At 37.4% G+C, this 24,373-nt stretch overlaps 1 protein-coding gene across 1 annotated transcript in view; it reads left to right on the top strand.

Moving 5' to 3' along the window:
* Positions 1-602: 602 nt before the first annotated feature.
* Positions 603-24,373, top strand: part of DACH1 (dachshund family transcription factor 1) — a 432,347-nt gene continuing 408,576 nt past the window's right edge. The window contains exon 1 of the mRNA XM_047080563.1: positions 603-1,945. Coding sequence (XP_046936519.1) covers positions 1,086-1,945 — 860 coding nt within the window. The 5' untranslated portion in view covers positions 603-1,085. The remainder of the gene's footprint in view (positions 1,946-24,373) is intronic.

Raw genomic sequence — 24,373 nt, 5'->3', positions numbered from 1 at the left:
TTTTCACTCTCTTTACACTAATAAATAATTTAACAGAGAGAGTAACATAATCGGCTGCATCAAACATAGGCTTTGCTCACATGTGAAGCTCCCTGAAAATAATTTCTTAATAATCACGAAGTGAGGGGATGTGTTTTCATTTGTATCTTATTGCCAACACGAGCGCAGATAAATCCTCAATCCTTGAAGGAGAGCTCGGAGCGCTCTGGCTCCTCTTTTAAGTTGGCAGGCGATTGCTCAGAAGGTTTTGGGGGGAAAAAAAATCACGAGTCGTCGCGGACGAAATGGAATATTAGACATGCAACCTAACGGTAGTAGCAGAAGAGAAGTAGATCGTCTCCCTCTCCTTTCCCGACCGCCACTTCTGTGTCCCCGGCTCTTCCTCTCCGTCCCTCGCGTAGTTTCTTCCTTATCCTCCCCCCCTCCCCTCCTTTTCTCGCTCACTCGCTTTCCCTCCGCGTCTCGCGCTCTCGGAGTCTCTGCTCCGAGTTCCTGGTTGGATAATTTGGGTTAATACTAGTGAGTGAGGTTTTTGCGGCTTCAAAGGGTATTTCAAGTTTCCGGAGCTCCTCCCCTCTGCACCGTGTGACAACAACAACTCGTCCAGCCGGCAGCCTGCACTTTTCAGCTCATTTTCTCTCTGTCATTCCCCTCTCAATCTTTGATCAATGTACTTGCCAGGGAGAACCCAAGTCCTTCAAACCTCCTCCTTTTCACCTTCATCCTTAACTTTGTGCTAGAGCGGGACCCACACAACAACAGCCGACCCTCCCCGCCCCCGCCCCCCCTCCCAAACCAGCCCCCGATCCCAGCCCCCGGAGAGGACTCGCATTTCGACTTGCGGGACACTTTTGTGCGTTTCTCTCCAGAGCGCCTCTCGCGCTCGCCCCTCCTGCGCTCGCTTTCTTGCCCTCACCTCCTTGTTTCCCCCCCTTTCTCCTTCTCGTTCTCCCCTGGAGTTGTTGTTGTTGTTGTTATACCCCCTCGCTCCTTCTCCCCCCTCTCTTTTCCCCCTTCCCCTCCCCGGGGTGTGTGGCAACTTTTCCCCTCGCTTCTCCTTCTTCGCTCTCGCCTTATATGTGACCATGGCAGTGCCGGCGGCTTTGATCCCTCCGACCCAGCTGGTCCCCCCTCAACCCCCGATCTCCACGTCTGCTTCCTCCTCCGGCACCACCACCTCCACCTCCTCGGCGACCTCGTCTCCGGCTCCGTCCATCGGGCCCCCGGCGTCCTCAGGGCCAACTCTGTTCCGGCCGGAGCCCATCGCTTCGGCGGCGGCGGCGGCGGCGGCGGCGGCGGCCACAGTCACCTCCACCGGCGGCGGCGGCGGCGCGGGCAACGGAGGCGGCGGCGGCGGCGGCAGCAACTGCAACCCCAGCCTGGCGACCGCGAGCGGCGGCGGCGGCGGCGGCGGCGGCAGCGGCGGCGGCGGCGGCGGCGGCGGCATTAGCGCCGGCGGCGGCGGCGCCTCCAGCACCCCCATCAACGCGAGCACCGGCAGCAGCAGCAGTAGTAGCAGCAGCAGCAGCAGCAGCAGTAGCAGCAGCAGCAGCAGCAGCAGCAGCAGCAGCAGTAGCAGCAGCAGCTGCGGCCCCCTCACCGGGAAACCCGTGTACTCGACCCCGTCCCCAGTGGAAAACACCCCTCAGAATAATGAGTGCAAAATGGTGGATCTGAGGGGGGCCAAAGTGGCTTCCTTCACGGTGGAGGGCTGCGAGCTGATCTGCCTGCCCCAGGCTTTCGACCTGTTCCTGAAGCACTTGGTGGGGGGCTTGCACACGGTCTACACCAAGCTGAAGCGGCTGGAGATCACGCCGGTGGTGTGCAATGTGGAACAGGTTCGCATCCTGAGGGGACTGGGCGCCATCCAGCCCGGAGTGAACCGCTGCAAACTCATCTCCAGGAAGGACTTCGAGACCCTCTACAATGACTGCACCAACGCAAGGTAAAGAGCGGGGGGTAGCCTCCGCCGCCCGCGGTCCCTTTCCTCCCGCCTCCTCCTCACCCTTCCCTCGCTCCCTTCCTGGCGCCTCCAGCTCCGCGCGCCCGCGAGCCGCGCGCCCTGGAGAGCACGGCCCTCTCCTCCCTTTCCTCGAGGCTCGCCAGCCGCTCCCGACCCTCTGACAAGTTGGCACCTCACCCTGCCCAGATCTCGCTCTTCCGCCCGGTCCCCACCTTGCTCGTCTGGGCGCAGGGGCTTGGCTGCTGTGGGACGCGGGAACCGCGAGCCTCGGGACGGAGGGGGCGGGAAGGAGGAGGACCGTGCATTTCCAGGAGCCACAGCCCCCTTCCTGGGCCGCGCCAGCGTCTGGGGACCCCTCACAGCACGGCTGCCAGAGTGTGTGCTCCCTCGGACCCGGGTTCCACCGCGAGCCGGGGGGGCACCGGCGGGGCTGGTCGGCGGCGCCCGAGCGGCGTCCCGGGGGCGGGGAGAGGTCGTGACCCCGACCCGCTGGGTTCGGGAGCGGGAAGGCGCGCCCCGGGTGAGGGGCCCGCGAGGAAGCTGCGGGCCTGGGCCTCTTCGAGGCCGGGAGGGAAAAGACCTCCGAGGACGAGAAGCCCCGGAGCGATCCCGGGGGACCCTCTGCGAGCTCAGTCCCAAAGCCCCGAGGGGAAGCCCGCTGAGGGGAGGGGTCTGTGTGTGCGCGCACGTGTGCGTGTGGCCGCCTGTGAGCTTGTGCAAAGGAGATAAAGGGGTACGTTTGCCCCGGGGCAGATGCGAGGGAACCAGCGGGTTTCCTTCTGCAGGGGGAGTTGACGGGTGCCTGAGACTCTTGGAAGCTGAGCTGGAGAGATGGGGAAGGAAGACTGAAGCGCACACTCTCTTTCTCTCTCTCTCCAAATTGTTTTTCTGTTTCTTTTTCTTTTTTTTTTCTTTCTTTACTTTTATTTTTTTATTTTTTGAAGGTTAGTAGCTCACGCAATGAGCAGGTGCAAGCTTTGCACTGGGGTGTTCCGCAGACCTGAATCCCCCGTGCTGTGGCTTCCACAGCCTGGCAAAGCGCGCGAACCCTGGAGGCCGGGGGACCCGGTGCCTGGCCCGACCGGTTTTATGCTAATGAACGCTCACTGGGGGAGGATCTACCGAGAGGGGGCGGGAGTGGGGTAACTTGTCAGTTTCGGGGTGGAAATGTTCTTTCCACCCGCTTTCACAGTGCCGCCTGGTCCCCCGTTCCAGGCAGAGGGAAAAGTTGAGATGCCTGGTGAAAGAGAGTAGGGAAAGTTGGATACCAGAAGCGGGCGCGTGGGAACTGCGCGCAAAATTTGTGCGGGGACTGCGATACCCTCCAAATAAGTTTAAGACCGGGAGAAGGAAGAGAGTTGTACTCTTTTAGGAGGTGTGTCCCCTCATAGAGCTAGGGCAACTGAGCTGCGAAGAAAAGAGGGGTAGGACGAGACCAGAAGGAAACAGGGGTGAAAAAGCCCCTAGCTATTACTTCCTTGGAAGACTTGTGGCTAGTGCCCCAGGAAGGCTGTAAGACGAAAGCTGACTCCAACTCGAACCTTGCAAATGTCCTATTCTGACCTAGCCAGAAACTCTTTTCCTTGTTTGCCATCCTTTGCATGGGGTCTTGAGTGTGTGTCTGGGTTTTGAACCTTCATTTCTATTATTTTTGGGTGACTGCTGAGAGCACGTGCATGTGTGTACGCGCGCGCGTGCCCAAGAGGATGGACAGGTGGCAGTAAAGATTGAGGGGTGATCTTGATCACTAAACGTCATTTACCGAGATAATTGGAGTCCTAGGACGTCCAGAAGATAAAATATTTGCCAACAATGTATTGTTAAAAGTACTCAAACCAGGGCAGAAAATTGTTACAGTTGGAAAGAATGCTAGTTGAAATTTGAAGCCAGTTGGTTGTTATGAAATTGTCTACCTATCTAGTAATTTGGTGAAAAGCTACTGTGTTTCTCTTTAGTAATCAAACCATTCTGCTCTTGAAATCTCTTTGTGTGTTTCTTACAGCACATACTGTACTCGATAATTAATGACCATTACACATAACACACACACACACACACACAAAAATTGCCAGAGAAAACTTCTTTCAATGACTGCAACGTTATAATCAATGTAAATCAGGTAGTGGTACCCCTCTTATAATTACTCCCTTGATTTTTTCTTTCCCCTGAAATTTTGCTTAGTGTTTGGAATTGAAGTCCTCACTATACGGTTGGAAAATATTCTTAAAGTTACTAACAAAAATGTTTTAATTAGGTTTTTTTTTTCCCTGAGGTTAACAATAGCTCTGGAGTTTAAACTTTCACAGCCAACATAAGTTAAATCCAATAGAACTATTATATCTCTTCAAAAATATTTTATCAATATTCTAATTATGTTTCAATCACCTCGTCTTAATATTTTACAATTACATGTGTTATTCTAAAACTCAATTTCAGGTTATTTTTAAGTTAAACGTGGTTAGTTTGTTGGTTTACTCTTGCGTTTTGATCTTTCATCATCTACAAGCCTTACTCAAACCTATATACATGCAAATACAGCAGTCATTAACCTTAGAAGATGTGTAATTGGAGATCTTTACCTAGGTTTTCTTAACTCTGCACTGTAATCAAATCTGTAAAAAATCAATTTGTAAATCAAAACTGTAAAAAAAAATAGAAAACTTATCGTGGAACTCCCTGTCACTAAAACATATTGTTTGCATTATATTACACTATTATTTTTAATGATAATTACAAGTGTTACTGTCTTATTTCTTAACTTTGAAAGCAATACCTACAATACTTGCACCTTGGATCTTCAAAACTAAAATTACTCTTTCCATTCAAGTCCAGTTTATGCCTTTTCTATTAAGATCCTTTTTCATTCACCTAGATATATTGATTTCTTTCATTCTGGTTTCTTTCTCCTTTGGCTATTTAAGAGACGACCTAAAGGAATACTTTATGCAGAGGGTAAGACAAACTGTGCAAAAGGCAAACTATATAAAATAATATATACATAGTGTATAAGAAACATCAAATCTTAGCACTCTCATCTTTTTACAGAACATATATCTAATTCTGTCTCTTGATAGCATTTAGATACCAGGGAATCTGAGAAACCAAAATGATATCAAAGAGAAAAAAGGTTCATAAACTTGCTCAAAGTGGCTCAGTAAGTTGGTGACAAACCTTAGAGTGGATTTAATTTGCTTGGGGCTATTGCATCAGTATGCTATCTATAAAAACTAGAATAAATGTTGAAGCCATCTGTCACTACCACAAGGAGATGAAACAGAGACTATCACTTGCTTGATAGTAAAGCTAAAAGTAAGAGTCCAAAAATGAGAGAATATGTAAGGAAATATATTTAAAAGTTGTCAAAGGACAGAGTCTGACCTTGATCAGCTTCCTCCAATTATTATTTTTAAACTAAACATTAGTTGCATGAACTTGGCTGGTGCATCAGAGGTCACTTAATTAACTGGTAACCACTAAACAGCAACAACAAAAGAAAAGTAATTATGTACATGGTCAAGCCTCTGTTTGTATGAGTCAGTCGCTTGTTTGTAGATTTGGGTTAGGATTCAATTTTCTGTGAATTCAGGTAATAAAAAGTGACTGCTGTATTGTGTTATCTAAAATGTTTATTTTTTGAATATTGCCAGAGGGAGATTTTGTTTCAGGATCTTTCAAACCAGATTGTGATTTGGGTCTTATGTAGCCCTAGTATTGTGGAGGTTTTTAACTTAAATAGATTCCAGTTGGTTTTATCAGACATTTTATATGCATATAGATATATTCACAAATAGTATTCCTTTGTCTTAAAAGTCAATACTATCCATAGACAGCAAATTGAAAGACTTTTCAAGTCTTTTTTTGTCCAGTAGTAATATATGGATGCAGTTTTACTGTAAGAAATATAAAATATTCTCCAACACTTGGCTCTGTTGTTTGTCAGGAGTTTTAATAAAGATGGCAAACTGAACCAGTCTATATTTATTGAACATTTCCCCCACTGCATGTTTTTCAATGGCACGGACTTACACACTTCTGCATTGGTAATAGAAAGTTTCAACACAAATACAGATTCACTTCTAACAGATAATTACGATACTTGGCACAGAGAGATTAAAATTACTTCAAATGAAGAGAGACTATGCTTTTGAAGTTTTTGTATTACAGTCGATTAATGGCTCCTATAAAGCCTAATGTTTCATTTTATAACATTTGCTAAATAATATGACATAATTAGAAGAGTAAGGCCTAAAATATGAAACTTTAAGTTTGGTTCTGCCACTTGTTTCTGTATACGTTTAAACTGTTACTAAGTTATAGTTTAATTAATACATAAAATCTAAGAATATTCTAACCTAGGATTTAACTTGTTCAATCAAATTGTATTATGTAATGCAAATTCTTGAGTTATTTGGATATTTTTCAACCTGTTGTTTTTCTTGAGTTAGTCTCCAGTAATACACATAGTCATTATTGTAAAGAGTGCACATAGTTATGAAGATGGTTTACTTTCTGAACTCCACAGATGATTAGCTAATGCTCTGAGACACTTAATTTGATTTGCACATAGGATATTTTGTTTTGTGAAGCTGCAAACATTATATAAAATAAACAGACTTTTTTGTTTTCATGGTTCCCTTACATAAATTCTTTGTGTCACATTTAATACAGACTTTGTGAACCTTCTCTGATTAGTCCAAATCTGCTGTTACTTTTTTGTTTAATCTACATTTCACAGAAGTTGCGTATAAATTACTGAGACCAATATTAGCCATTCTCTTTTTGCCTCACTACCTCCCCCAACCTCCTGAGATGTGACACCCAATATTGATTAAAGTCTTGGCTGGATTTGAGCATAAATCACTCTTCTCTTTGGTGATTTACCATGTGTGATTCACCAGCATGCGAAAACATAATATGCTTTATTGTTTCTCATTTGATGTTTTGTTTTTGGAATGTAAGTAGCATTTGTAAATTAGCTTAATGTGCAACCAAGTAGTTGTTATTTTAGGAACAATTTGTGCTTTGACTATCAATTAGTTATTTTCTCTTTCCAAGTTATTTTACTAAATTGTTTCATACAATTGCCTTTGTTAATCAAGTAAAATAATCATTTAAATTGCACTGTAGTAGCAACATAGAACCCATGTATTGCAAAATTTAAGAAAGGCAACTCTCACAGGTTGTAAACTGTTTCCCTTTGAATCTTTGAAGAAATTATATGAAGTAAGCTTTCTAAATAGGGACAGGTGAGTCTTCTAGATTTCACCCAATATTTTGATTTTAAGGTTTTGGTCACTTGTTTCTTTAAAAAAGTTAAAGTTGGCCATAATTTTATCTTTCAAGAATTTAATTTTCAGATTGTTCACCAGAAAAAAAAAATCATCTCGTTAATAGACTTTTAAAATGACAGGGAATATAAAATAAAGTTGATATTAACTATTTGGGTATTTAAATATAAATAATATGTAACTAAAATAAAGTTTTATCATTTTATATTTGAATTGATATAAAAATAGAGTGACCTTACCATGTACCAGCATGTGCCATCCTCTTAACTACTGAGTTACTACATTGTGATTGGTCAGTTATATATATATATATATATATATATCCATACATGTGTATTCTTGTTTAAGTTCTACAGGTTAAAAATTTTAGCTAAGAATGCATTTATATTTATACTTTTAGGCTTTGAGACTGCATTAGGGGACCTCTTTTCCATTATATTTATTATGTTCAGTAATTTATTTTTTAATGAAGAAAACCCTGAATTAAAAGCTCACCAAATGGGGCTTAGCTGAGTGTCATATCAAAGGCCCTGATCTTCACATTTATGTGTTTCAGGCATAGCAGACGCTCTGTGAGCCCACATTGTGCTCAAATTCCTTTACTTTTCTTAATTTGTCTGAAGTATTTCCAGGCAAAAGTAATTTTTTGCTACAGTAAGTGTCTTTCAAAATAACTTTTAATTGTTGATATGTGCTTTTTAGTATATGCCACAATACAGAAATTACTTCATTCAGATACTGAGATTAGTTTACCAAATTATTTCTTTGGAAAACAAGAACACCGAGATTAGTATATTTACGTTTGGTCCAGTAATTTGTTATTATTAGATCAACTCGTGGGTCACTTTATTTTGATGTACCTATTTACTTTGAGAAGTCTTCTAAGAATCTGTAAAGAGTGTGTGTGTTATAGTTCATGATATTTAAATGTGCAAATGACTATGAACAGAATTTTTATCCATTCAATATAAATTAGTCAATTAGACAATCAATCAGTGAAATTTTACTGTTTTTCAAAGTAATGATAGAATTAAAATTAGTTGAATAAAATAGCAGATAATCATCCCCTTTGTATATGTAGTCATATATAGATAGAGCTAGAGCTATAGGTATACAGATATGTAAAATCATATAGAGAATGACTCAAATCATTACTTAATCCAAAACCAGGGACCTTGAACCAAATATATTTTAACTTTCTGGTGTATTCTTACCTGGACTTACTTTATATACTAAGAGGATTCTAATTCACCCATTTAAACAAATTCATCTGTAGATTTTTCTAAGTTGGATATTGAAGTGGCCAATGACTGAATTTTGCTAGAAGTGTGGCCCTGTTGCTTTCTGATTCAAATTAGCTTGGAGCTGGTCCAGGATATCAGGCTGGGATTCTTTTACATGTATAAAAGTACGTGACTTGAGTGAAAGTTGTCAAAGACAACTTTACCAAACTGGAAAACTCACTATATCATTATTTAATTGCTCTTCTATTTTTGTGCTTATAAGTATATTGAAATGTCTAATACTGTGCAGCACAGTGATGCAGTGAATAGCTACTTGCTTTTAAAAAAGTTTTAGAGAGCAATGATTTAAAAAGAAGACAGCTTAGCTGAAGCATTTAAAACATATTATTATATAAGATGAATATAATACCTGGAATCCATTGCATGTTTCTAGCAGGAAGTCAAAACTACTATGATCTGAAGAACATAAATGTAATTTAATGTAAGTAGACTTATAATAATCCTGCAGTGGATTTTGAAGGTAGTATATATGTTTGACAAAAAAATTGAATATGCTTTTCAGGCATGATTTTCACGAAAACAATAATGAAATAGGCAATTTAGTATATTGGTTACTTTTGGTTCGTAACATTGAAGAGCTGAGGAATGTTTTCCTTTCCTTAGAATAAATGAATGGAGAGGTAAAGTATTAAAAAGTCACAGTGTAACTTATCTTTGAATTTATATAGTATCAATTAGGTTGCTTTTCCAGTCACAACACAAAAAAAATAATACTTTTCATCAAGGACAAACAAGACATATTCAGGAAAGAAAGAGTACTAGTTGAAAGGGAATTATTTTATGGAAACACACAGAAGCATTTTCAGTAAATACTTGCTAATTCAATTTAAGGGATGCTGGTCATTTCTTAAGGAAAGATAATGAAAATAAATCTCTAGAATATGTTAATCAAGAAATACTTTATTATATTCACATATCAAGCATACAAAGTATTTTGTTAAAATCTTAAACTGATTCTATTCTGCAATTTTATTAATAGCAACAGTAAATGGGTTGTATTATTCATAACCCTGTATTACGTATGAACAAAGCAAATCGCTGAAGGTGTAACAAATCTTTGAACCTATCACAACTCTATGAAAATATACTGACATATCCTAAAATGTTAATTCCTATTTTATATTGAAAATATCTTCAAAATAATACTGTTTCTTGAGTTAGGCAATATGTAGTTCAATGGCCTCTGGATTTTAAGTGAATAATTTAAGTGAATAATTTAAGTGAATAATTAGAACACTTTTAATTGTCCTGTTACCAGTCACACATTTTGTACTAAGATAGATGCCCTTGTGTATGCAACAGGTGTAAAATTTTTATCAGTATTTTAGAAGTCTTGGTGGTGGATATCTTTGTTTATATTAACCGTAGCCTATGTGTAGTCTATGTTTTTATGCTTAAATAATTATAATATCTTCATTAGAAAACTTTTACATATAAGTGTATGTGTGTTTGTATTCTTTCACCCCCTCCCCCCAAATGCGCGCGCGCGCACGCACACACACACACACACACACACACACACACACACAGGGCCGGAGGACAAACAACTTACCAAAATTTGACTTTAATTTTGCCTTCTGCAATTTAGTGAAATATAAAATAACACTGAAAAAGAAATTCTGTTTTACTGAATGATAATAGAAAATATATTTAGAATTAATTTTAGCGCAAAAGAAATAATTTATACTTAAATATTTTAAAGTGTAATTATAATAATCAATGTTCTATTGTTAGTAAGACAATGATTAAAAACTTATCTTAATTTTCCTATACCTTTATGTTTATGATAACTGAAGTGTACTTTTAATTCTCTCCAGAAAATATTTGTCAGAATTATCTTATTTGTATGAAATAGATATTAAACTATTAGGTACTAGAATCTGTACATTATGGAATAACATTTAATGTGGTTGATGTCATTGCTCCATTTCTTTTATTAGTTTATTTCATTGCTGCTTGCACTTTGGAGCAAGCATATCCTTTACAATCAGTGGATAAATGATAGGAAAACAATTTCATAACTTAAAAAAAATGATTGCTCTTCTAAAAGCTTTGCCATCAATGCGATGAGTTAGGAATGAGGTCAAGGGGTTAATCTGCAGGTCTACATAAGAAGATGTGTATTACCACTTCTTGCAGTGGACTGTCATTGTCTTTCAAAACACCTGGTAGAGGTCCAGTTAAATGAAATCAATTACTTTCTCAATCATTCCATGGCATTTGTCAAGTCATTACATCATTGGTAAAAGTGCAAGAATGCATGCATTTTTTGGTGAAGTAGAAAAGAGGTTAAAAAACAGTGACTACTTGAAAAATTCTGCCTCCTCTAAAGCTTGTGGAATTAAAAAAAACCTTGCACATAGTAAATGCAAAATGACATTAAAGTTCACCTTTGCATTTTGTTATCAAAAAAGAAACATATTTCATACTACTTTTTGCATTATCTGGTATGCGTATATATTTATAAGTAAAAATGATTTCAAGAGATTTTATGACTCATGAGCTCTGACACCCTTATTCTTACCCTCTAAGTACCCTCTGACAAGTGCGTATTATAATCCAAGATGAATATATGTCTGCTGTTCACTGATTTTTTTTCTTCACCCCATTGATAGTACATGCAGATTTGAACTTGTAGCCAGTAACAGTGCTTCCATGCTTCAAATTGCCAAAAGACCCCCAGGGATAGAAACTTGACCTGCTTTTATGAAACCATAGAATTACATTTATACAAGTTACCCCATGGGAAAGGAATGAACTGATCCCAATTCAAACCTTAATATTGGAGCCTTCTGGGTCAAATTTGATTTTTCTTTCTGTTAACACCTGTTTGGCTACCAAATTTAGTAACCAGGTATTTTTAGGAAATTTGAAAAATATCATTCATAAATGACACTTCACCAGTAAGCCAAAGTGTCATCAAAATTTTGCAGATATTCAAGTTTTCACATGGGAGTAAGATGTTACTTTTAAAAACGAAATATCTATGTTTTAAATATACGTCCTAGATATAAGTAGTTTAAACACAAAATTATTTAATCGGACATTTATTTTGTACTTTTTATTGATTTCCCTCCACTAAAGAGTCAGCCCAAGGAGAGGAAGAAACTTTTTTAGGGAGTTGCTCCCTGTGATAACATTTCAGAGTAAGGATTTTTAATGGATAAGTTTAATTTTCTTAGACTTGCATTTTAAAAGATTATATTCCTTATTTTACTTTTTGTTGGACTATATGAAAGGATTTCCTGAAGCCTGCTTTTACCACTAATAGTAACACATGAAGGTGGTTAATGATAAATTGGATACATAAAAGCTATTCCTGTTTTAGTTGTATGTACTTTATGTGGTTGGGCCTACACTGTAAAACTGAAGTTAATCATGTGTTCACAATAGGTGGGTAATAGCTTGCTTATTTTCTGTAATATCAAAATGCTGTATCCTACATATACCAATGGATAACGAATGTAAATGGGTAAGGCTATAGTGTCTCTTTGCTTATAATTGATGGTATTAAATGACCATCACGAGACTACCGAACATTCTCCATATAGAATGACTTGTTCTCAATCCTACATACACAGCAACACTTTATGAAAGATAAAGCAACATGCATACATTTTTACCCCTACTCAAATATCTGCTGTTACAATTATGATGACTAAATAATTTCATGATAGGATTTTGGAACCAAGCTTAGCATGTTCCTTCCCCAATTCAAAATTAAAAATAATTTTAAAGACTTTTCACTTTTTTTTTTCACTTAACATTAATAAAACCTTTTGGATGATTGGTTATTTTCCTACAAGAACCAAACATAAAAATTCCTAGTAACAATGCTTATAACAAATCGATTCTTAGAGTAGAGGAAAACATCGAAATTTCCAGTGGAAAGTATACCACTTTCCTTACTATCATAAGTCAAAATAATCAAGGAGAAAATATTTAGAGCTTTAAACATATGTTGTTTTTTCTTTTTTATTGGCTGTTAGGTGGCAAAAGAAAATATCTTGCTTTCACCATAAGCTAACATTTTTCTGCATTGTCTTGACCCTGGAATGAGGCTGAAAATTAAATCAATTATTTGGATGTTCCCTAAGATTACTTTGATGCCATATTTATAAAATATCAACATTTTTTTAAACGTTTATTTATTATTGAGAGACAGAGCATGAGCAGGGGAGGGGCAGAGAGAGGAGGAGACACAGAATCTGAAGCAGGCTCCAGGTGCTGAGCTGTCAGCACAGAGCCCGACGCGAGGCTCAACCTCACAAACCGGGAAATCATGACCCGAGGCTAAGTTGCACGCTCAACTGACTGAGCCACCCAGGTGCCCCTAACATATCAACATCTGATTAAATATTTCATTTGGAAGTTTGACCCAACTAGTTTGATGATGATTTAACATGGCTCTTGCTCTTCACTTTCTCTCAATCTGACAAAAGGAAGGAAAGGGGGTGGATCACATGACCCAACCACATTATGCTGTTCTAAAAAAGAATCTGGTTCAGGAGAGGCAACCTATTCTGACTTTTGTAATGGTGATAATATGAAGTTTCTGTGACCTTTTTTGTCTTCTAGTGGCACTTTGCAGGTCCATTTCCAATAATGATTGATGGTACACCACATGAACTGCAAAAAGAAAAAATACTTTAAAAATGTTTGCCATAAAATGCATGAGAGATGGAACTTTTATATTTTAGATAATTCTCTGTGAGTAGAGGAATCCTTAATGTTGTACAAGATTCTACGTCATACTTAATGTAGAAAGCCTTCCAACACCAAACTACATTTCATCTTCTTAAATATCTTTATCATCTAAATTATCCTCATAGTGATCTTTTTGTTTTTTTGGTAGAAACTCTAGTGAAATTGTGCATGAAAATATCAGTGCTTATCATGAAATTTACCTATAAGCATCTAGCCCCAAACAGAAAAAAAACAGGTTTTTGAGCTGTTGAAATTCAGATTGGTTTCCCCAATTTTAACAGTGTGAAAATGTAATATTTTAAAATTTATTTTGCTCCAAGTTTAGGAAATAAAATTAAAAATGGTATATTTGATCTAGAGTAAACTTCTTAGCTCTTTCTTTTGGGGAGTAGGTTAAATAAGGGCCCATGACAGGGATGCTGTTTGTTTTTCACAAAAGTTGTTTGTGATTTCAGGTACTCTTGGGAAATCTCTTGATCAGATTCACATCTGTTCCTGTCAAAGTGGGTGCTAAGATACCGGTCACCCAGCAACCATGTCCAAGAGGGAATTGGGCCGATAATAACTTCAAAAAGGAATGACAGATGCTAGATTAGGATGAAAGACAAAACGCATGAAAAATGAGCTTGTTAGAATCAAAAATTTGTTCAAGCACCTTTATGCAAATTAAATGAATATTGAATATTTGCATGCAGTAATTTCTACTTTTTCATTTGATTGAAAAGAAAAGAATAGTGCATTTAAACTCACAAATGTGATTTCTTTCTTTTGTACTAATCAACATACAAAGCCGAATCTCTTTTTAAAAAATCAGATTAGCCACCTGGGTTCTTATATCTCTGCTAAGTGTGTTATAATGTTTTTCTTATAACAATGGTACTTTTTGGGACAACTTAGTTTATCTGATTGTTTCCATAATAAACAGTCTTGTGCGAATTAGGATTATTTTAGGTGAATATAAATCCATTTCTTGAAAAAGCATTTCAAAAGTAACCCTATCCTATTGTCCTTGAAATTGGTTAATGTACATTAATAAAAGATCACTCAAGATGAGTTCACACCAAAAGCACAGGCTTCTCATTGACTGGTTAAATAACAATGCGTTTAAGTAAAGCAGGGTAGTATACCGAAATGAAAACTAGACAGAAAGATCTCTTCAAAATTTAAGATGCCTTTTGATACATTACTAGTTTTTCTATTGAATTGTTCACATACTAATCAGAATTTAGAAGGGCCTGATAAAATGTAGTGATTGAGAGAGGTTTCTGAGTCTTGGTTTAGCAATGTCTAATGTGGTCACGTAGAGAAATTGATTTTCTTCAGAAATTAATTAATTTTTCATATCGCCCTAAGCTGCAGTTAAAAAGAGTGCATACTTGTCTGTTTTTTCCAGAAATATTGCCTAATCATATTAATACCATTGCCCCAAGGATGAAAAGATAATTGTACAAATGCATTTGGAAATATGTATCACTGAGTATTTATGATTAAATTATGCAAATGACCCAGCTCTCATCCTTTCCAGACCCAGATTGTCTAATTAGGATTGATATGCTGAATAGATGTTCCAGAATTTGAATACAAGCATGTCCAAGGAGCAGAAAATTGGAAATGACAAGGCTGAAATCCAAAGAAAAGTGCCTTTCGTTTCTATACTTTGTTAATGTGCTGTTAGCAGTTGAGGGTTCTTTCTGTCCCTTTGGCTATTTTGTGACTCATATGTCCTATTAGAAACAAGTATGCAAAATGAATTGAACTTTAGCAAATAGCATTTCATTTCTATTTGGTGCTTATTTAAAAATAATAATCCCCTGGCCATTCAAAGAGAACATCACTATTAAGTTGCTTCACACAATGTAAACTTGCCCTTAATTTAGTGATTTTTTTTAACTTCCTCTGAGTTGGTATCAGAACTTTGTTTCAAAGCTAGCTCTCCAAACTTAATGGTATACCAACACAGTATTTTCCAAGGATATGCTTTCTTGAAAACACAGTCCATTCATTTATTCATTCATTTGTTTACGTAAATACCCATCTTTTAATATTTGGAGAAAATTGTTGAAGCAACAGTTCTGATTAGGGGGAAAAAAAGCAGCACTTTAAATGTAACAATGTTTGAATTTGAGGTCCTCAGCAGGCTTTCTCCCTCATTGATTACATTCATTCATCTTAGATGGAGGGGTGGTAGTGAGGAGCTAGGAAGGGACTGAACTGTCAGGGCTCCGGCCTTTGTTAGGCAGCGGGTAGTCACTGCCTCTGAACTGGCCTGGCTCCTGCTTTCCATCTGCAAGATGATGGATTGCTATGTTTAATACATTTCAGCTTTTGTCTGTCATAGTGTGGACAGACAGTACTATCAGTGATTTCAACAGTGATTAGGGAACCGTTTCAAACCACTCCTATTGGCCAGACAGCTTCCAGGAATGTCTGATGAAACATACTCATTGGCACTCTCACCATGTAAATGTGTAGCTTAACTAGGCAGAGATTGTACACTCGCTGTTTAAACCAATGCAGAACCCATGGAGAATTTTACTAGATCACATATCTACTTTGGAACAAAATTACATGAGACAATATCATAAGAACATTTTGGGTCTCTAACTAGAATATTCATCCCAAGTGCTCCCGAGTTAAGATAAATTTGAATTCTTTAAATAGTAATAGCATATGCTTAATGGCAGGACTGTAGTCCATAGACTGTGATGTCAGTTGTTGCTATCCTCATCAATATGGAGCTGTTTAGCTATATTGGGAGGGTAGAATGTGAGGACTATGTTACAGCAGTAAGACGTGACATGGCATGTGCTGTGTTGGGATTTGTTGAGCTTTGGGTGCTTTGTGGTTCACAAGTCCAAAGAGTGAATGATTTCAGCAACCAGAAAGCCATTCTGTACCAGCTCAGTATTTTCCCTTGAGTGTCTTACTCTATTTATAAAACTGATGCTGAGAAAATACAATTAACTAAAGAAAAAGAAAATTTATGTTAAGCCATTGATAACATAAGCAAGGTTTTATTTGGAGAATTGGACTTATATCTAAATAAATTGAATTTTACGAATTCTAATATAAAAATATAATGTAATTTGTAATGTAAATTTTTAAATGTATGGTAAACCTGGAGTTGTAACCCTCTTAATAAATAGATAATTAACAAATACTAATCCAGCCAAAGTTTTGAAACAGAAATCTAAATCAAGAGAAGCCACTTGCTTTCAACTTATCTCTATTAATAGGGAAGATGAAAGGGAAAGTTTTGATGGTTAATAGAAAAGAACCAATGAGAATAAGAGTTCCAGATCCCAGATTATATTTTCCCTGACTGATATGGTTCTTATACAGCAAAATTTTCACCTGAGATCTTTTCAGTAAAGGTTTCTGGTTTTGAATATGTGATTACAAATATGCAGACACACACATCACACCACAAATATACACATACACACACACCCCGTATTTCTTTTGAACTAGTTCAATAACTAAATGTGTTGGCATTTTAACGTTGCTGATTTAGTAATAAGGACAGGTGGTGTTCTCCCTCCTGGGAGAGTTATAAAAGCATTCATATATTTTGCAAATTATTTTGTTCTTTGTTTTATTTTAAGGCTTGTCTTATTGAAACAATGTACAGCTTAAAAAATTGTACATTCATTCAGCATATTCTAAAAGAGTCATCTGTCAAAGTGAATCAAAGATAGAGCTCATAGTAGACTTTTGTACAGAAATTACATAACTGGGCTTAAGTAAATCTGGATTTCTTCATAAAAGCAATTCACAATTTATATAGCACATATGTAGTGAAATAATGTACTACCCCTCAACATTTTTGTACTGCATAATCATTCTAATGGGTGGCTGTCAAATCTTTAGTTGTAGAGTATTGCATATTCATTTATTCCATCTATAGTGTGGGTGGGGGGCAGGCAGGGAAGTGGCAGAATGCTTATTCTTTTAGAAAAAGATGAGGTATAGGGGGCAGCTATTATCCTACGAAATCACTGTGATGTGCAGAATCTCTATTAAGTCAAAGGCAAATGCATGACTGAGGCTACTTGAGTTAAGATTCCTGGCTTTGCACTCTTAGCAGCAGAATGAATGGAAGGAAGAGGAGGTGTCGAGTAAATACTCTGTTCTAAAGTGGAACTGTTTCATGGAATGGCCCTACCTTACCCTCCTATACCTCCTCCCTTAACTATTTGTTAATAAGTTTAAGGTCAGTAGAGACTTCAGATAAAGGACCTTGGTGGGGGATAGACCTTAAAGAGAGGAAAGGAATGTTTATACCATATATAAGCTATGGATATCCCCCCCCAAATATTATAGAAAATATAACTGGTTGGCAAATTTACATGTGTATTTTACCCATTGGTGAACCTTTCTGGGCTATTCAGAATTAGGTCTTGTGTAACATTGGGAATATAAATGTGTGTGTGTGTGTGTGTGTGTGTGTGTGTGTGTGTGTATGTGCACGCACGCATGTGTCCACGTGTACACCACAGGTTGCCATCCCTTGTTGTACACATTGTTGGTCTTGTGTTTAGTTAAACACCATAATTACAAGGTAATACAAGTCATTTGTCTTACTGTGGCTAAATAAAGAAAACAATGTGTGCGAGAAATGAAATGAATGAGTTTCTCATGAAGCTAAATGAACAAGTTTGCTGTCTGCAAACGTTTCAGAGCGGAGGAGTGTTAGAATCCCTGTTAATCGATCCATCCATTTCCAGCCATGGCGCGAGCTCACTGGCTTCTGCATGTGCACACAGCAGCTCTGGTCTTAGCTGTTACTGGTGGGTAGATCCAGAGATTGGGGGGAAATAAAGAGTCAGGCCAGCAGGTTCAACTTCTTATTTCTCAGTAGCTTCCTATAATGATTCCACCTCTAATGAGGTGAATTACTACTGCATGAAAAAGGAGAAAAAAGGGTTTTGGCCATCTTAGCTAATAAATCACATTGACTGCATGGCTGATCAGATCAATTGTGCATAAATCAGTGCCTTAAAGAGTCTTAAACTAAGATTCTACCAAAGACCAATCGATCTACTGGCTTGTGTAACGGCACGATCTCTTGCCTATAGCAAACTGAACAGGAGTCCACAATATTGAGACTGTTAATATGCTGTCAAATGTTGAAATGGATGTTTTCAGATCTCCGAGGCATGGCCAAGATGAGTAAAACAGTTGTGACTGTGTCAAGTCAACTGACAGATATATTTTTGTCTTCTCTAGTTCACTTTTGTTAGCTAGGTTAGCAAGAAAATTCAGTTCTCAAGACATACATGAAAATTCGGGTGTGAAGTCTTTGTTAATAAGCATAATTTGAGGGGATTGTTTCCGACAAAAATATTATTATGTTATTTCCAAAAGAAATTGTCATGAGGATCCAAGAGAAGTATTTCATTACCACAATAGCTGTAGATTTGGGATTTACTCATCTATAGACAACTTGGAGTCATGAGAACAATCAAGAAACTTGATTTCAAGTTCCGATGATATCAATTACTAGCTGGGAGATGTTGGGTTAGTCAACTGGAACCTCCATATTGTCAAATGTAAAATAGGGATAATGAAGATAACTTTTCTATTTATTTCGAAAGAAGGTTGCGAGAATAGGAATGTGATAATAGTTATTTGAAAGCATTTCAGAAATGGTAAGGTACTTTTGAAGGGTTGTTATCTCTTTAAAATTCTCAATTACTTCTTTATTGAGATATAATCTACATATAACATTCCACAACTTTAAAGTGTACAATTATATACTTCAAAGTTGCTAAGATACTAGACCTTAAATGTTCTTACCCAATTGTATTTTTAAACTCCTTTTACCAGAACAGCTTATAAAAGCATAAAGAAAATTCTACTTTGGTCCTTGCTATCACACTTTTCACCTCTTTTTAAGGAAATAACAGTGAAATTATAACAACTAGGACAAAGAATTTGGGAATTTTGAAAAATTACAAAGTCTTTTTAGAAATATAATATTACTAAAATTTTATTGGCAGTGACTTTCAAAAATATTTTTAGTAATGGTTAACATGGTTAAATCTTTGAAGAGCAAAAAAATACAAAATATAGCCAGAGCATATGAAAGGATAACTTACTTAATTTCGCAGAGAATGTCATTCAATATCTATGGTAACTGCCATGCAATTCTCTAAGAAAGTAGAGATTCCAGAGGAGTTTAAATCAGTTATTTTCTTTTTCTTTATGCTAAAGCAGGTGCTATTGAAACTTTGATTTCTTTTTAAATTGGCTAGAGCATTCTATTATAGTTATGTCTCTAGGATTTTCTTAAACTAAATAACATAATCTATAATTATTCTCTACCAAACATCCCCAAATCCCCCAAATGATTATTTTCTGTAGTCTCCTATTTTGAAAATAAATTTGGGATAGGCATTCAAGCATCTTACAATAAAATTTGGTGTCTGCCAAGTATTTTGTGAACTCATCAATATAATATAATGTTCCCTATTTCAGAATACCATTGTTCTGCTTTTGTTTGTAGATTTATGACAATGTCTTGACATTTTTGTAAATTATGTAACACACATTGTTTCTCCCTTGTTTTATTGTGAAATTTAGTAGGTTGTTGAAATTGGATCTGATTGATTTTCTCCTTGGCATTTGTCTACAAAAGCATTTCATGTCTAAAATTCACGAGAGGAGGAGAAACCCAGGTGGATTTCTTTTGCTGCATTTTTCCTTTATGTATCTAAAGTTTTGAAATATTTGTGATCAATTGTTAACAGTTTTAAATGTATCTATAGAGGTTTTGCTGAAAGAGCATAGTTGGCTATTTCTTGAACTTCTTAACTAACTTAGAAACTTGAGTAAATTTAATTTCTGGTGAATAATAATTACCTCCCTGGGATTATTGTAGAGGATTATGTTGCACCTATTGTTAAAACTTTCAAGTATTTTCTGGCATATAGTAGGCATTCTTATTATAAGTACAATTGACTTTTTAAAAGAAATGTTGTTTGCATATTACTGAATTATATTAAAATATTCTTATGAGATTCTTAGTTTTAGAGCATTTTTTATTATGATCAAGAAATTAAAGCATGAATAGAAATGTTTGAGACTTTGATGTAGGAAAAAAACCCCAAAATAAACATGTAGAATATTAGTTCTTAAGTAGAATATAAGATGTCTTTGCTTCCTGAATGTATCCCATGTTCTTGTAGTACTTAAAGCACACATATTGAAACCTTGTATGTTACACCCATAGGTTTGTAAGGTTGAGATTTTGTCTTCATGTCAGTTATTATTAATTAATGTTTAGCCATTGGATTAATTATGAAAGGTCCCCACATACATAATTTTTAACGCAGCTGAAATTCATGGGGCACCTGGGTGGCTCAGTTGGTTAAGCGTCCAACTTTGGCTCAGGTCATGATTTCACAGTTAGAGTTCGAGCCCTGCATTGGGCTCTGTGCTGACAGCTCAGAGCCTGGAGCCTACTTAAGATCCTGTGTCTCCCTCTGTCTCTCTGCCCCTCCCCTGCTCTCTCTCTCTCTCTCTCTCAAAAATAAATAAACATTAAAAAAAAAGTTTTTTTTTAAATTTTTTTTGACGTTTATTTATTTTTGAGACAGGGAGAGACAGCATGAACAGGGGAGGGTCAGAGAGAGAGGCAGACACAGAATCCGAAACAGGCTCCAGGCTCTGAGCTGTCAGCACAGAGCCTGATGCGGGGCTTGAACTCACGGACCGCGAGATCATGACCTGAGCCGGAGTTGGATGCCCAACTGACTGAGCCACCCAGGCGCCCCCCAAAAAAGTTTTTTTTAAGCACCTTAAATTCGAATTGAACGGCCGACCAAATGTAAGAGTATATACGTCTGCTGTTTAAAACACTACCGATGATAAGACTTATCGCTACTATTATCTGTGATTATTATATGTTAGAAATGTGTTTAGTAGGATATCTCTTTTTCTTTCACTCCATATAGTAGCCATGAGAGGCAGGTTCATTCTGACTTTAAAGAATGTTAAGGGCACTGAGGATCAGAGCAGTTAGTTAACTTGCTCACAATTACACAGCTAGTACATAGCAATTGAAGGGAACTGAAGTGAGGCAATTTAATTTTAGAACTTTATTTTCTATGTTATGTTTTTCTATTCAAATAACAGTTAACCTGTGACTCTAATATAGACTATAGGTTGACAATTATAAATTGTTTGGAAAAAAATAGTCATAATATGCATTTCTTGAAAATATTCAAGATGTATGTGTGTGCTCTGTGTCTGTAGCAATTTAGTAATTTTATGGGAAAACTTTAATATTGTTTATAGTTCTGAGATTTTTAGAATCATTGTTACACTGATGGTGTAGAGCAAGCCAGTTGTAATTTATTTCTTCATGAGAAATGCAGAAGTGACATTAAGTTTTATATCCATTAACATTGTGGATTAATTTTCATCATCTCTTTAACTAAGAGATAGAAGCCTATTGTATGCCCTTCCAAGTAAAACAGTATATTCTCTTACTCCTTTTTTATTTCTTCAATCTTGTTACGATGTATTTTTTAAATTTTGAGTTCATTATCATCAAAGGGAACCTTACCACAAAACAAACCATACAGTACGGTCAAATTTTACCGATAAGATAAAATTGAGAACAATTACAGTATTAATTTATTAAACTAATTCATGCCTTCAGATCAATGGTTATTGGTGGGGAGTAAGAAATTTATAAGAGTAATTGGGCTATCATCTATTGTAATTCCAGTCCTTTCCTGACAGATTCTAATTCACCCTCTGTGCCTGTTTTATAATTCCACTGAGTACTATTATTAGAGTAAGCCACACCTATTACTCAAAGGTTATCATTTCTAGTAGTTACAAATAGGCTATTTTTAGAAGCTCAAAATCTATTCATCTGGGCATAGAGTTGGGCTTTAAACCTTAGTTGTGTAGTACAAAAGCCTACTCTCGGCAGAGTTTGTACCAATCGCTTCCTGGTTTTTAAACTGGAAAGTAGCCATGGAAAGTTTGGGGTTGGGTCTGTTTTCCTTCATATGTTTTTTGAAATAAGCCTCATCATCTCATCTCAATTACCCACCTGTATGCCTTCTTCCGTCCAGATAGTTTGCTATTCTTTTTGATCCTTAGATCTTTAACTTTTTTTTTTTCCCGCAGCAGAAAAGGTACTTTGATATTTTGGCATCCTCATACTCCATATGAAGAACTTGTTGTTTATCAGATTGGCACATTTCTGTGATGTGCAAGTTCCTTTGGTAGGTAGGGTACGTGTGTCACTGTGCTCATTTTTGTTTATTCACTTTAATCAAGTGTGGGAAATAATGTTTTTTTACCAGATAATTATTATGTGTGTAAAGTGATGGAACTCTTGTTCTAGGATATCTACAGTTAAGGTAAGGAGTTAACTGTGGTAGCACTAAATATATAGAATTTTTCTGTTAATATTTAGTGTTTCATCAAAGTCTTGCACGTTAATATATTAAATAAATAAAGACAAAGAGGTATATCATCTAACACTAATTCAAGAGAGAAGGTGTAGTGTTTATATATAAGTTTTAGCAATGATTCCTGTGTTTTTAGTGGTTGTTTGCTGAATTACATCAACTGTGTGTTGAAAAAGTGGCATGGGCCTTGAGGTTTTTAACGATTTGCGTGAATTCAGAATTGAGTTCATCAGTAGACTGATGATGGTGCCTTTGCTTTGCCACCCTTTTATCCCTGCCTGGGTTGCTGGTCCAGGATGTTTTGAACTACTTAGTCACACCTTATGTCATATGAAACTAACAATATTATGTGAAAGAATTAAATTCATGGAAAACCTCAGTAGTTCTGCTTTAAGATGGTAATTTTAAACACACCACCAGAATCATGCACTTTTAAATTCTATTTGTTCATGCCCTTGGGAGTCTCAAACTTTTACTTCCTCCTTTGTAACTTTTAGTGCCAGGATTCAGGTGAGGGACGCTTCTGTGAAAGACAAGGATCCCCTGAAAGGAAGCAGTGCCATTTTCACTTCCTCTAGAGACTCCTGACCTTAAAGATCTCGTTCTGTCCTTTTTCTGCTAAGGAGTTTGAGCCTTTGCGTTTATGGCTTCCCTAGGGCAACAGTGGTACTTTTGCGCAAATAGTATGCTCATTTAAATGTTTTTAAGCAATAAATGGTACCAGGTTTAAGCAAGGCACAAAGTTGCCCGTAACCTTCACAATACATGTATCTTTCTATGAAATCCTAACACAATGCATGGTCCATGCACTTTTTCTTTGGTTCATTATGCTGTCTCATCCAAGGGCACTGCAGTCGGGTCTTGGTATATAGTATATTCAAACTGAATTTTATCTTCACTTATTTGTGTCTAATAAATAAAAGTTTCTTGAAGAAATGTAAATTTCATTGTAGTGTCGCAGATTCAGAATTTAGAGTGCTGTTGTTTTTCAAAATCGAATAGAGTCCCAGAAGCATCATGGCTGTACTTCAAATCACTTTCAGGTAATGTAGGACAGTAAATAAGGAGCCATACACAATTTTCATAGTGTAGTAGTTTTGATATTGGAATGGTAGAGGTACTTCTAGTCCACAAGCTGTGAAATGTTATTGGAAATTAAGAATCCCTTTAAATGGGTTATGTCCCCACTTCAACATTCATCTTGTTAGCCAGTGTTCTAACAGGACACCCACATGTCTTCAACAAGTCAGAACAGATAGATAGCTTTTGACTGGGAAATCATTTTTCAGCCCATTATCAACTTTGCTGAGTAAATTCTGAGAGAAATATTTAAAAATTTGACTTTGAATAATAGATGAGTATATGTAAAGTATCTCCTGTATTTTTTTTTTTTTTTGGTCTTTCTCCACTAACAATTCCTTATATTTCTTTATCATCCTATTTCCAAGTCTCCTTGGAATTCATGCTCTTCCTCCATTTCTCACTTGACTCCGCTGTCAGCGTCTTCTACAAAATCTGCATTTGCACCACGGGATGGTTATTCCTCTTCTGTTGTTAATCCTATTTTTTGTGCACTTACTCCAGACACTAACCTAGTACATTTCTTATTTCATGTAATCCCCACAACAGCCCTATTAACATTTTCCAGGGAGGGCACTGAATTACAGAGAAGTTAAA

Source organism: Lynx rufus, unplaced genomic scaffold (assembly GCF_022079265.1).
Source record: "Lynx rufus isolate CCGP_SWC_20201006 ecotype Redwood Valley unplaced genomic scaffold, mLynRuf1.p SCAF_1, whole genome shotgun sequence".
Lineage (NCBI taxonomy): Eukaryota > Metazoa > Chordata > Mammalia > Carnivora > Felidae > Lynx > Lynx rufus.
This window is presented reverse-complemented; position numbering and strand designations above follow the sequence as displayed.